A 14,976-nucleotide genomic window follows, 5' to 3' on the forward strand; every position below is an offset into this window, starting at 1 on the left:
CATTAATTTGAGATTTCATTTGAATTTTATTAAAATAAGTATTACTTTGAGGTAAATTGGCATTTTTAGTCATACCATTAGAAAATATCGCATCTCACTAGTTATTCAAGTCATTTTCTGTTTTTCAAAAATTAGGTATTATCTTCTTATAGAGTGTACATGTTTCTTATAAAATTCATTCTTAGTAGTTGATACTTTTATTGCTCTTTTTTTTTAAAAAAAAGATTTTATTTATTTGACAGAGAGAGAGAGACAGCAAGAGAGGGAACACAAGCAGGGGGAGTGGGAGAAGGAGAAGCAGGCTTCCTGCTGAGCAGGGAGCCCAATGCGGGGCTCAATCCCAGGACCCCGGGATCATGACCTGAGCGGAAGGCAGACGCTTAACGACTGAGCCACCCAGGCGCCCCTATTGCTGTTTTAAAATAAGCTTTTTTTCATCTTATTTTCTAAAGAGTTACTATTGTAAGATAAGAAAGTTGTTGGTTTTTTTATATTGTTTTTATAACCGGCCACTTTCTTGAATTCATTAATTCAGTTAGTTTTTCAGTTGAGTATTTCGGATTTTTCAGGTAGATAATCTTCAGTCACATTTATATGCAAGTTTGTTAGAACTGTAGTCTTTAAAAGGAGGTTGGAAAGCTGATAGATTCAGACTTCTTACAATTTTACTATCATTGGTACCTTCCAGTAACCTTCAGAGTTAAGTGAGTCCTACTTAAATGTAAGGAGTGAATTCAATTTTAACTCTTACAGTTCTTTTTTTATGTATTCAGCTCTTCCTCATTAAAGGCTGTTAACTGATGTGGGAATCTTTTTTGGGTGGTAGGATGTACACCTTTTTAAAATTCCTGGTATATTCCCACCGCCTTGGATGATAATACCCTACACAAAATGATAGGTAGTAAACATTTGTTGGGTAGGTGGATCTTTTTAAATTGAAATTAGAGGGAAGCCAGAAGAAACCATTTCTAAATTCCAGCTCTATTTCTGCTTTTCTGTTAATCATTATTCAAATATTTACTGAGGACCTAAGAGGCTGGTTATTCTCTATTACTGTTTTCTCTAATAACTTAATTTCTAGATTAGAGTCACAAGTGTTTAAGCTCTAGAAATTTATTACAGAGAAGTGAAATAGTCTTTCCAATAGAAATGGGTTTTTGATGGTCAAGTATCTGTTTCTGTTTTTGTTAATAGCTTTAGACAGTTGCTGTCTATATTGATTTTATGGCTTAGCACTCCTGTGCATGGGAGTGTTGTTTGCAAATCTACTGTTCTTCTGTTTTAATTACCTTGAAATTATTTTCTTTAGAACCTCTCAGAAAAGATAGCTCTTTCTGCTGTTCGGTTGTATCCTCAATTTCTATTCCCAGCACAGCTACCTAGGAACTAGAAACGCTAAACGGCTATAAATATATAGTATTGTAGAAGAAAGGGCAATTGAGGATGCCACTTCTTATTCCAAGTTTATATATTCTCAGAATAAGTAGACTCCAGACTCAAGATATCAGAGATAGAACTGTTTTGTGCAAGTTGATAAATGAGAGGGCTGGGGGCGGCGCCTGGGTGGCTCAGTCGTTAAGCGTCTGCCTTTGGCTCAGGTCATGATTCCAGGTCCTGGGATCGAGCCCCGCATCGGGCTCCCTGCTCAGCGGGAAGCCTGCTTCTCCCTCTCCCACTCCCCCTGCTTGTGTTCCCTCTCTTGCTGTGTCTCTCTCTGTCAAATAAATAATAAAATCTTTAAAAAAAAAAAAAAGAAATGAGAGGGCTGGGTTCTCTCATACCCTTTCTCTGACATTTACGTTTCAAAACACAGGTTAACTAATTTTTACCTATTTAGGAAGTTGGGTCCATTTACTAAATGAAGGGTATTTATCATCTCACAGGCTTTGTGCTACAAAGATCTTGTTGCCTATGAGGGAAGAGGAAGAATGAAGTTTTTACTGCCATGATTGAATCCTTTTTGCTTTGTACACCCTTTTGAGAATCTGATGAAAGTAATGAACTTCTGTAGAAAAATGCACATGGGTTCAAAAAAAAAAAAAAAGAAAAGAAAAATGCACATGGGTTCAAACAAATACATACATTTTTACATAGAATTTCAAGATGTTTCTAGTCTTTTTGAAACTTAGCCATAAACCCAAACTCCCATACGTTCTTTGAACTCCAGACTAAGAACTCCTACCTTAAATAAAAACATTGCTAAAAGTTATGAGTGACCTAAGATCCTGTAACACAATACTTAGATATCTGATGCATCCAACAAAGTGGAAGTTTTTACTTGGGGGCCTATAACTTAATCTTTAGCCACTAGGTTCCTTAAATGTTTTTCTCTCTCCTCACTGACTATTTATAGCCGGCCGGCTTTGCTGGGTTCTTTTCTTCTACCCAGCATATAAAAGTTGGATTTCCTCAGAGTTCTTCCTGGGCCCCCTTCCTTTCTCCTTCTACTTATTGCTTGAGGAATCTCTTCCTCTCTCTTGGACTTAAATACCATTGTATGATTGATGGCTGCCAGATTTGTATCATCAGGCCATATCTTCTCAGAGTGCTAGAATCCCATATGCAACTGCCTACTCAGAAATCCATTTCTATATCTTACTATATCACCTTTGTAACAAAAAAGTTATTATAGATATTTTTGTAATAGCTTTATTGAGATAAAATTCATATACCCTAAAATTCATGCTTTTAGAGTGTACAATTCAGGGATTTTAAGTATATTCACAGAGTTGTACAACCATTACCACTCTCGAATTCCAAAACATTTTCATCACCCCAGAAAGAAATCCTGTACCATTAGCAATCACTCATTCCCCCCTGCCCTCAGCCCTTGGCAATCACTACTGTCCTTTCTTTTTCTCTCTGTATTTGCCTGTTCTGGACTTTACAAATAAATGGAATCCTGTAATATGTGGCCTTTTTCTGGTTTCTTTTCACCTAGCATGATGTTTTCAATATTCATCCATGTAGCATGTATCAGTACTTTATTCCTTTTTATAGCTGAGTAGTATCCCAGTGTGTGGATAATGCCACAGTTGACAGTACATGCATGTTCTTGCTGAAGCTCTGCTGCTACAGTGATGATGTACTTAAAGCTACAGAATGTGAAAATAAGGCGATATTATGTATAATTTGGATTGAATGTAACATCGCACTTACTGATAAATAGAGCTCGATGTGAATAATACTAACTTTTATCTTATTTCCACAAGAACACAGAATGTGGGGCTGTATTCACTTTTAACTTTCTGTGAAGTCTCACATTCTCTGATACTTTACTTTTGGAAACATAAGCAGGCTTTTTGCTGTTTTTGTGTATGATCAGCTGAATCTGTTTAATACTTTTAAAGGCTTTATAGAATATATTTTGTATAAAATATTTAATTGTTCAAGGACAATGGGTTTAATCCCAAGGTCACATTCTAATAATACATTTTCTTTTCACTGTTGGAAATAATTCTTTTCAGTGAAAGTTATCTTAGTGTTTAAATGACATTATTAAATTACATTACAAAATGCCAAACTGTTAAGAGACAGAATTTTATTTTCTTCATACTTTGAGTTTAGCTATTCATGAATGTATGAAAATGCCAAACATTTGAAGATCTACACCATAAAACTATTTATTTGAATGTGAACATCTAAATAAATCACCAGGTTCATCTAAATATTATTTTACATTATGATTCCAGGCACTAGCCTTGACTAAGAACTGTAGTCATTTTCTGAATCCGTTTAGGAGTTTCCCAAAACAGATAAGTGGTTGGAACGCCTGGGTGGCTCAGTCAGTTAAGCATCTGCCTTCAGCTCAAGTCATGATTCCAGGGTCCTGGGATTGAGCCCCACATTGGGCTCCCTGCTTAGCGGGGAGCCTGCTTCTCTCTCTCTCCCTCTGCCTGCCGCTCCCCCTGCTTGTGCGTTTTCTCTGTCCCTCTCTCTCTCTCTGTCAAATAAGTAAAATCTTTAAAAAATCAGTGGTTTTCTTTGTCATGAGAGAACTTTATTATAAAGAAGTAATGAATGGGCTTTTAAAAAATTCAGTAATTTTATTAGGAAAATATTTTTTATTATAGAATTAATGTGAATAAACTAGATTATGGAATCATTGGATTCTAAATGGTATAAATCACTGATGAAAAACATGGAATCTGATCATGAAGGTAGAATCAAAGAATTCTCTTCTTGATTAGTGTGAGATTTTAAAATAATGAAGTACTTGGTAGGTGCAACGTTACACTCCTCACTGTGTGGCACCCTACCCCTGCTAGAAAGAGTAGGTGGAGATCTTGATTAGAAGATGTGTTAAGTGGAGTTATAGATAGGCAGCGAGGAGGGGTATTGTTTTTAGGTTTTGTGAGGTGTCGAAAATGAGATCGTCATAGTCACTTGTTTGACGAGGTACACATTAGTGGAGTTTTAAATTCACAATGTGGAAGAGAATGAGCACTTATCAGAACAGAAGGAAATGTGTGGTTAAACGGTTTCAGCTATAACTGTAGACTATTTCCCTTGGTCCAAATGGGAGGAGAAATGGAACCTTATGTTTTGGGCTTTTTTCCCATTATAAATGGAAATTAGTTCAGTGCGGAGCCTTTTACCAGGAAAAGAGGTTATGTTTAGTAGTAGAGGGGAATGACAAAAATGTGTACTAAGATGGCATGAATCCTGTAAGTTTTTATTTTACAAGTGTCTCGGTTGTTATTTTTGAGCATATTGGTAATTATTGACAGTCAGTTATTCTTATTAAACCTCTCTAAAAACAAGAATGCCCCAAGATTGTTGAAGAAGCTGATGAATTGAATAAAGAAAAAGGTGATGCTTCCAGTTTTTTCCTCAAAATGAAGACTATCTTAACCAATTTTATATAATTACAGGTAATAAATAATGCTAATTTTAGCTCACAGAAGCACTTGGATTATCCAAATAAAATATATTTGGTACAGACAAATGAAGAACCTTATTTATAAAGATATATTTGATATTTTGAAGAGTCATAGAAGTCCTGCTTCCTCTGCATTTAAAAAATCTTATTAAGGCATTAAATGAAAAAAATCTATGCTGATTTTTATCCTGAAATGCATGTTGAATGAGGTAGAGAAGACCTTTTTTTTTTTTTTCTGAAGTTACTATTAGGATAGTGCAGTATTGGGATGCGGGGGGAGAAGTATAATCAATTTCTTATATTTCTTACAATAAATTTTTACCTTAAGGTGCTAGTATGTGCACCTTTCCTTCCTTGATGGATCCTTAATGGCTCTTGAGAATAACTATTATTTTCAATAGTAGTTTCAATAATATTTCAATATTTGAAATAATAAATATTTTCAGGTACTACGGGAATTTAGTGATTGAAAATGAAACTGGTCTGAATTTAGAAATCATACCGAAAGTGACTTTTGCTCTAGAATTATTTATATTTACTTGACAAGTAATGGTGAATAAATAAATGTTACATCAGTTAAGTTTCTCTGGTTAAAAGCAGTAGAAATCAACTCTGGCCAACTGAAGTAAAAAAAAAAAAAAAGGCAGCATTACTTTACAGGAAGCTATGAGGTAGCTTATAAAACTCGGAAGTATGAAGAGCCTGACCCTGGGTGGCTCTGGGTATCCAAATAGAGGGAAACTGTGTGTACTGTCTTAAGGGGCCGGTGAATTCCAGTTTTCCATCTTTCTGTCTTTTTGCCCCAGGTTCAGAAATCAAGGCAAAGTACCTGATTGTCCTAGCTTCAGCTGGAAGAGCAATGATAATCTACTTCAAGTATCATTTTACTATAGTTTGTATAAAATCTGCATAACTTTTTTTTTTTAACTAATTTGAGGGACACCTGGGTGGTTCAGTCAGTTAAGTGTCTACTTTCAGCTCAGGTCATGATCCCAGGGTCCTGGGATCAAGCCCCGTGTCAAGCTCCCTGCCCAGGAGGGAGTCTGCCTGTCCCCCTGCCTCTCCCCCAGCTTGTGCTCTTTCTGTCTCTCTTCTCACTCACTCTGTCTCTCAAACAAATAAATAAGATCTTAAAAAATAAATAAATAAAACCAATTTGAAAGAATTGTGATTAGAAATAAAGTCCTGGTAAACCAGATTAACTTAACTTACAGAATTTGGTCAGAGGCTATGGTTGATATACTTTCCTACAATTTTTTTTTAAGATTTATTTATTTATTTGAGAGAGAGAGAGTGTGTGAACGAGTGAGGGAGGAGGGGCAGAGGGGGAGAGAGGGAATCCCAGGCTGGCTGTCTGCTGAACCTGGAGCCTGACGCACTGCTCAGTCCCACAACCCTGAGATCATGACCTGCGCAGAAACCAAGAGTTGGACGCTCAACTGACTGAGCCACCCACATGCCCCTACAATTCTTTCTTTTTTTTTTTTAATGTTTTATTTATTTATTCATGAGAGCCAGAGAGAGAGAGAGAGGCAGAGGGAGAAACGGGCTCCCTGATGCGGGACTTGATCCCAGGACTCTGGGATCATGACCTGAGCCGAAGGCAGACGCTTAACCATCTGAACCACCCAGGCACCCCTGCCCCTACAATTCTTAATTCTATAATTGTATTCATCTTTTTTTCCCCTAAGAAAACCACAGGTTTCCTCAGTAAGCTTATTCTTCATTTATCATGTGTGTGATGGCTTATCATTGGTTTTCATCCTTTTTTTCTGTGTCTTAGGTGTATTTGAAGGCTCCCATGATTCTGAATGGAGTCTGTGTTATTTGGAAAGGCTGGATTGACCTCCAGAGACTGGATGGTATGGGCTGCCTGGAGTTTGATGAGGAGCGAGCCCAGGTAGGGTGACATCAGGCTCTACCGACATGGTCTCTTTCTGTACCCTTAATCTTGCCTTCATCTGTGCATCTATTTTATCCCGTCTTCAAGAGTAAGTATAAAAAGTCTTATGTTCAAGTAGTATTGAGGAATTCTGAAGATAGATGTTGAGACCCGTTCTGGTCCTGGTTTGGGGAAAATTTTTCCTTCGGTGGTTCTAAATTTCATTGGATTATTCCTGTCTGCTCAGTGGGGCACTTCAAAGTCCACTCAGTGGTTCTTTTTAATATTTTTTCTTGATCTTTAGAACATTATCAGGAGGGAGAAACAGTTCAAAATAAAATGTAGCATTTCTGGAGTGGCTCGGTGAGGAGTTTGACAAATCCTCTCCCCGAAAAGCAGTGATTAAACTGGACAAAATTGTTTAAAAAATTTTTTTTTAATTCTCTGGAAGTTAACCAAAGGCCATACATTGAGAGGTTGAATTTCAGTAAGGACCTGACAGTCTGTGGCATTTTAGTCAGTAGGAAGCGCTTCCATCCCTTCCCTCAGTTCTGTGGCGTCTCAGGTTAGGCAGGCAGGACAAGCCATGAAGACTGGCAGCTCTACCGTCCTGTCAGAGGGAGCTGACTTTATTTAGAGCAACATTTGAAAAAAAATCCATGCCCAGGGATGTTATCAAAAACAACAGAGGGCTCTGGCAAACCCTCCAAGAAGGCAAATGTTGTGGGAAGCAACAAAATGGCAGACTAGCCAGAAATTTTCAGAGATCTAGGGAAATGGGCCGCTAAAGTGGGCCCTGTTAAAATCACAAATACTTCTCGTGGTCCAGAAGACTATGTGCATGTGTGAGGCTGCACCTGCCCAGGAGAAGACAGAGCAGGCTCTTGCAAGCTACTCACGCACACAGGGTGGAGTGATAAACTCCCTGCACTTTGAAAGTATTCCCGCTGCACACAGATCCAACAACAAAAGACAAGCCTTCTGGCTCAAGGTGTTTAAGCAAAACCCCTGAACAGTCATTGGCTGACCACTAAGTTATGCCAACCCAGGGCATAGGCCTAGAAAGCTAGGCCTAAAAAGAAAAGAAAACAAAACTAAGCAGCAACACCAGAGGCTGCACATTACTGGGGAAACAAATTCTACAGAATTAGTCCAGGTTAAAAAAAAAAAGTCTAGGTAAGTCACTAAACAGACAGATAAAAATAGCAACAACACAGTGGAGGCTGGAGTCAGAATTCAGAGTTGCTACAGCATATTATTTAAAAATGTTCCACTTTTGGCGGCCTGGGTGGCTTAGTTGGTTAAGCGGCTGCCTTTGGCTCAGGTCATGATTCCAGGGTCCTTTGAACCCCGCATTGGGCTCCCTGCTCAGCGGGAAGCCTGCTTCTCCCTCTCCCTCTGCCTGTCGCTCCCCCTGCTTGTGCACGTTCTCTCTCTGTCAAATAAATAAAATCTTAAAAAAAAAAAAGAAAAATGGGCGCCTGGGTGGCTCAGTTGGTTAAGCGACTGCCTTCAGCTCAGGTCATGATCCTGGAGTCCCAGGATCGAGTCCCGCATCGGGCTCCCTGCTCGGCAGGGAGTCTGCTTCTCCCTCTGACCCTCCCCTGTCTCATGCTCTCTCTCTCTATCTCATTCTCTCTCTCAAATAAATAAATAAAATCTTTAAAAAAAAAAAAAAAAAGAAAGAAACTACCTTTGAGGGAGCCCAATTGTTTGTTCTTAGTGACAAAGGCTTGAAAGCAGTTATTTATCAGTATGTTCAAAGAATTGAAGGAAAATTCCTCCTTTAAATAATTAAAGGAAAATTAAAATGACAGTGACTTATCAAATGGAGAATATCAATAGAGATCACTCAACAGCAGATTTGAGCTGGTAGAAGAAAGAAGTTAGTGAATTTGAACATAGATTAATAGAAATTATCCAGTCTGAAGAACAGAAAGAAAAACAAAGCAGTCGTAGAGACTATGGAACACCAGCAGGCATACCAACATGTATATGTAATGGAAGTTCCAGAAGGAGAAGAGAGAAGCAGAAAGTTTATTTTAAGAAATAATAACTGATGAAAACTTCCAAATTGATTGAAAATATTCATCTCCATATCCAAGAAGTTCAGTGAACTTGAAGTAGGATAAAAACAAATCCACACCTAGATGCATCACAGTCAAATTTTGAAAAACAAAGAATCTCGGGGCGCCTGGGTGGCTCAGTCGTTAAGTGTCTGCCTTCGGCTCAGGTCATGATTCCAGGTCCTGGGATCGAGCCCCGCATCGGGCTCCCTGCTCTGCGGGAAGCCTGCTTCTCCCTCTCCCACTCCCCCTGCTTGTGTTCCCTCTCTCGCTGTCTCTCTGTCAAATAAATAAATAAAATCTTTAAAAAAAGAAAAAAAGAAAAAGAAAAACAAAGAATCTCGAAAGCTGCAATAAAAAGGACTCAACACATGCAAGAGAGCCACAATAAGATTAACAACTGATTTGTCTTTTGAAATTATGGAAGCCAGAAGGTAGTGGGATGATAATGACTTCAAAATGCTAAAAAGAACATATAAAAATATCCGATTATTAGTAGGTGTTGATTTCTTTCGATTGTTTTATATTAATCCTCTTAATAAAGTTAAAATAATGACAAGAATAAAACGCTCTTTTTTTTGTTGTTTCTTTCTGTTGTCTCTTCTATGCTCTCCACATATGGAAACATGAGAATTTTCTTATCAAAATCAAAACCCAAAACCTTCCTAGTAAAAAATTAAAATTCTTGGGGTGCCTGGCTGTCTCAGTTGGTAGAGCATGTGACTGTTGATTTCGGGGTTGTGAGCTCAAACCCCATTTTGGGTATAGAGATTACTTTAAGTAAGTAAATAAATAAGCAACAAAATTAAAATTCTTAAGAAAGAATCCCTGCTACCTTGATTTCCGCAAAGATAAGGAGTTACCAACTCTTTCAGAAAAATAGTAAATAATCCTCAATTTAGAAGGCTGTTTCTGTGAGAAGTGATACAGCAGATTACATTTATATAAGGTAAAATTTCAGATTTAATTGATGTCTAAAACTGAAATAATTTATTAAAATGATAGATAAAAGTTTTAAGTTTAACCCACAGTATCTTCCATACTTAGAATTTTCCAAGTCTTGTTTCCCCAGTCTATAAATTGAGCTTTATCACTACAAAGTTAGTACCATCTGTTATGATCATAAACTCATATAATAATAGGTCTTACATAATGTAAAAATTTTAAAGCAGGGGACTCCAAACATTCCATCAGCAATGAGTACTTCTGTATAACCTTCCCTATCCCAGAATCATCTGTAAGATATGTAGAAGTTAGGAATAGGGGCTTCATTGTCATATAATTGTGAATCCTAGCCCCACTGCTTACATCTGTTATGGACTGAATATTTTTGTTCCCCCAAATTCATATGTTAAAGCCTCAACCCCCAATGTGACTGTATTTGGAGATAGGACCTTTATGGGGGGGTTAATTAGGGTTAAATGAAGTCCTAAGAGTGGGGCCCTGATACGATAGGATTAGTGTCCTGATAAGAGATACACAAGAGAGCTTGCTCATTCTTTTTCTCTGCTATATGAGGATGGTATTCACTAACAGACACTGAGGTATCTGGTACCTGGTAAGGTAAGAGATAAACAGTATGGTTACAATTCCATTTTAATTGAAGTTTGTAAGTATTTCAGCTAAAGTATTTTCACCTGTATCGTGTTTCTGCCTTTATTCACAGTACTTTTCACAAATGTTGGCAAGGATATGGAACAATAGTTGGTGTGGTGGTTATGTAAAATTGACACATTTGGAAAATTGGCAATACATACTAAAACTGCAAATGACATATACCTGTGATCCAGCAATTCTAGTCTAAGTCATGGTATACAAAGGGATTGAATACATATATTCATCAAGAGAAATGTACTAGGCATTTATAGCAGCACTAGTAATAGCCAGAAACTGCAAACTGCTCAATTGTCAATTAACAGTAGGATGAATAAATTGCTCACTCACACAAAGAAATACAGTGACAATGAAAAACTATAACTTGCACAGCAATAGGGATGGATTTCACAGATATTTTGATTGTATCCAAAAAGTACATGCTGTATGAATCCATTCATCTGAAAGTAAAGAAATGGGCAAAACTAATTAAGTGTTTTTAGAAATAAGGATAATGGCTTATCCCTGAGAGAGGAGGCTAGGTACTGGAATGGGGCAGAAGGATACTTGTGAGATGCTGTTACTGTTCTGTTTCTTCCTATGGATTCTAGTTACATGGAAGGTTCAGTTTAGGACAGTGCTGCCCAGTAGAATTCAGGTGTGAACCACATAATACAAGTTTTTCTAGAAGCCACATTAAAAAAATAAAAAGCAATTATTTAATTTTTATATTATATTTTGTTTAACCCAGTATATCCAAAATATACTTGAACATAAAATGAATATAAACATTTACTGAGGTGTTTCACATTTTTTTCTTTGTAACAAGTACTTGAAATCCAGTGTGTATTTTCCATGTACAGACTCCGACTAGCCACGTTTTTCTTTTTTCTTTTTTTTTAAGATTTATTTGTTTGAGAGAGAGAGAGCATACAGGGAGGGGCAGAGGGAGAGAATCCTAAAGCAGAACCCCTGCTGAGTGAGGATGCCAATGTGGGGCTCGATCTCATGACCCTAGATCATGACCTGAGCCAAAACCAAGAGTCAGACGCTCAACCTACTGAGCCACCCAGGCACCCACAGACTAGCCACATTTCAAGTGTGCAGTAGTCACATGTGGCTAGTTGCTACCATATTGGACAGGAAAGCCTTAATACAAGTGTACACTTTTGTATATATAATATACTACAATAATAAAATGTTTTTACAAGTTTACCACAAATGAATATAATTCTGAGCATAATTGTAGGAATAATTAAATCATGGTTGCTGATTATATTTTCATCATTCAGTTTATTTTCTGTAATTTGTAGGGATAAAATTCAATGTCTTTATGCTTTTGGTTTTCAATAATTGTAACTCTCTCTAAAAGCTTAAAAGATTTTTGGCACTTCACCATTGGATACTTTAATCAGAGATTTCCAACTAATTTTGAACAAGGTGTAACTGAGGACTCATTTACCATAAAAAGGTCAGTGCCATTGTAGGACCTATATTGATTTCAGAGTAGTACTTCAAAGGCTTAATTTTCTAAAATCCAAGGTGTGGGTGTACTGTCCTGATGAATTTTTTATATTCAGCATCAGCTTTGTCACATTTTATAGTTCTGTTACTTTGTAGATACATAAATATATTTCTAATTTATGCAGCTATAACTTCTAAATGATTGGCAGACTATCTTCTTTGGATACAGTTATGAATTACATGTGTCACATCTTGTTCCTAAGAAATTTCTATTTCATAGTTTTTTAAAGATTTTATTTATTTGAGAGAGAGATTGCCCCTGTGCTTGAGGGTGGGGAAAGGGGCAGAGGGAGAGAAAGAGAATCCCAAGCTGACTCCTTGCTGAGCACGGAGCCCAAGCTCGATTCCGATCGCACAACTGGGAGATCATGACCCAAGCCAAAACCAAGAGCCAGAGGCTCAACCGACTGAGCTACCCAGGCACCCTTCTGTTTCATTGTTTTTAAAAATTCACTGAGAATGTTACTTTTTTTTTCTTTTTCTTTTTCTTTTTTTTTTTTTAAGAGAGCACAGGCGAGCAGGGAAGGGCAGAGGGAGAGAGAATCAGAAGCGGGCTCCATGCCCTTGGGGCTGGATCTCACAACCCTGAGATCATGACCTGAGCTGAAATCAAGAGTCAGACACTTAACTGACTGAGCCGGTCAGGCGCCCTGGGAATGTTAATTTTTATACAGTGTGTGCTCCACCAGCATTTGTATTATCAATATAAGAGGGAATAATTTTATCTTCACTATTGTACTTTTTAAATTAATTTGCTTTGGCAGTCACAAAAAAAGATGTTTCGGGGGCCTGGCTGGCTCAGTCATTGGAACACCTGACTCTTGATCTCGGGGTTGTGAGTTAGGGCCCCATGTTGGGTGTAGAGATTACTTAAAAATAAAATCTTAAAAAAAAAAAAAGTTTCACTTTTAATGTAATGACTTTTCAATAGTTTAATTTTGGTTCTATGATCAAGTTAGAAAAATTGAACCATTATTTGAATTAACAGATTTTCTATTTGACATCCCTGATGACACTGATGTAAAACTGATGTCCCTTAGCTGTTTGCAAGGTTTTTGTTAATGAAATCAGCATATAAACAGCTTTGCTTTTTATATGTGTATGATAATGTGAATTGAATCATTTGTCATTTGTCAGTGAATTAAATCACTTGATTTAAATGAAGTTGTGTTTTGCAGAATGATGTTGAATGTACCGGTTGCAGCTGCTCGTGTTAAATTGTCGCCTTTGAAGTATATGTTGATGCTTCTTCAGCAGTTTTATTTCTTTTGGTTTTCATGTGATCAGTGATACCATTCTGGTCCTCACAGAGAATAGTAAATGTCGTTATTTTGTGCAAATTACGTGTTCCATCATCAACTTTCTTGGAAATGAATTTGATTCTTAATTTTTCATAAAACAGGCACTTCCAGTTTTTAAATTCATTGCTGCAGAAAGGTATTACCAAACCATAAAATAAATATAGTTGTAGATTTAGGCAATATAATAAAATCACTGCAGCAAGAATGGTCAGGATAGGGGCGCCTGGGTGGCTCAGTCGTTAAGCGTCTGCCTTCGGCTCAGGTCATGATCCCAGGGTCCTGGGATCAAGCCCCACATCGGGCTCCCTGCTCGGCCGGAAGCCTGCTTCTCCCTCTCCCAATCCCCCTGCTTGTGTTCCCTCTCTCGCTGTCTCTCTCTCTGTCAAATAAATAAATAAAATCTTTAAAAAAAAAAAAAAAAAAAAGAATGGTCAGGATATTCTATATATGCTCCATGACAGGACTGCAAAGCCTTTATTTGCCACATGGGTTTCACTGCACCCACCTTTTATGATGACCCCACCTGACTCCTTTGTGCAGATCATGGTTAAGACCACAGTGTAACAAGTAGCTGGCGGGGACGAGAGTGTTTACAGCTGCTCCCACTGCCATCTGAGATTGGTTGGAATTAGTTGTCCCTAGCCATCTTGAGCATACTTTATGGGTGAGTATATCGTTTTATCGGGAGTTGCCCTTTATGCTGCCCTGGAAGGGGGTAGGTGTTAGTTAAGGATAACGCTGGTCATTGCCAATCGTCTTTCAGATTAAAGTGCAAACTGTTCACTGCACATACATTTCACATCTTGCTAGAAAGGACCAAGACAGAAGCTGGAGTTAGAAAGCGGAGAGCTACCAAATCTCTTGGCTTATTTTACTACAATTATTAGTAATAATACTTTTTTCTTTTAATGAAATAAAAATCGGTGACCATTGCTAGAATACACATTAGTGGCTAATAACTTCCTTAGGGAATTAGATCACATTTCATGTTATATGCTCTCATTTCATCATGTAATATTTCTCTACTATACTTAATCACAGCTGACATTTATATATTGATTTTTTGTAATTATTTGTTCACCATCTTCCTGCCCCACTAGACCAGACTGTGAGGAGAAGGACCATTGTTCCCTCACATTGTACCCATGGCACCTTAGCACAGTGACTTGGACATAATAAAGACTCAAACATTGTGGAATGAATGAAAAAGTGAATGAATGCACAGGACAGGAGTACCCTGTTATCAGTAGATGTGTCCCAGTTGATAGCTAACTAAACAATAGAAAGCCCTTGGGAGTTGGGAACAGTGTTCTTTTGCAGGTACCTCAAGGTTATATGGTATATTCTAAGAATACAGTAGGAATGTGTAATGATATTTAGTTAGATGTGTAAATTTGATACATCTGTAAATGCTTATAAAATAATAGGTAGCAGGGCGCCTGGGTGGCTCAGTCGTTGAGCGTCTGCCTTCGGCCCGGGTCACGGTCCCGGGGTCCTGGGATCAAGCCCTGCATCGGGCTCCCTGCTCCGCGGGGAGCCTGCTTCTCCCTCTCCCACTCCCCCTGCTTGTGTTCCCTCTCTCGCTGTGTCTCTCTCTGTCAAATAAATGAAATCTTTAAAAAATAATAATAATAATAGGTAGCACTTACTGAATGCTGTCCGTTAATATGCTTAAGCATGTTTTATATGTTACTTAATCTTTACAGCAGTCTTATAAAGTAGGTATTA

The 14,976-nt window shown here is 37.8% G+C and overlaps 1 protein-coding gene across 2 annotated transcripts in view; it reads left to right on the forward strand.

The window, feature by feature from the left end:
* Positions 1-14,976, forward strand: part of CBFB (core-binding factor subunit beta) — a 56,135-nt gene that overhangs the window by 23,511 nt on the left and 17,648 nt on the right. For both annotated transcript variants that reach the window (XM_032424081.1, XM_032424082.1), the window contains exon 4: positions 6,666-6,782. In XM_032424081.1, coding sequence (XP_032279972.1) covers positions 6,666-6,782 — 117 coding nt within the window. The remainder of the gene's footprint in view (positions 1-6,665; positions 6,783-14,976) is intronic.

The sequence above is a fragment of the Phoca vitulina genome, unplaced genomic scaffold (genome assembly GCF_004348235.1).
Source record: "Phoca vitulina isolate PV1807 unplaced genomic scaffold, GSC_HSeal_1.0 scaffold30, whole genome shotgun sequence".
In the NCBI taxonomy this organism is placed as follows: domain Eukaryota; kingdom Metazoa; phylum Chordata; class Mammalia; order Carnivora; family Phocidae; genus Phoca; species Phoca vitulina.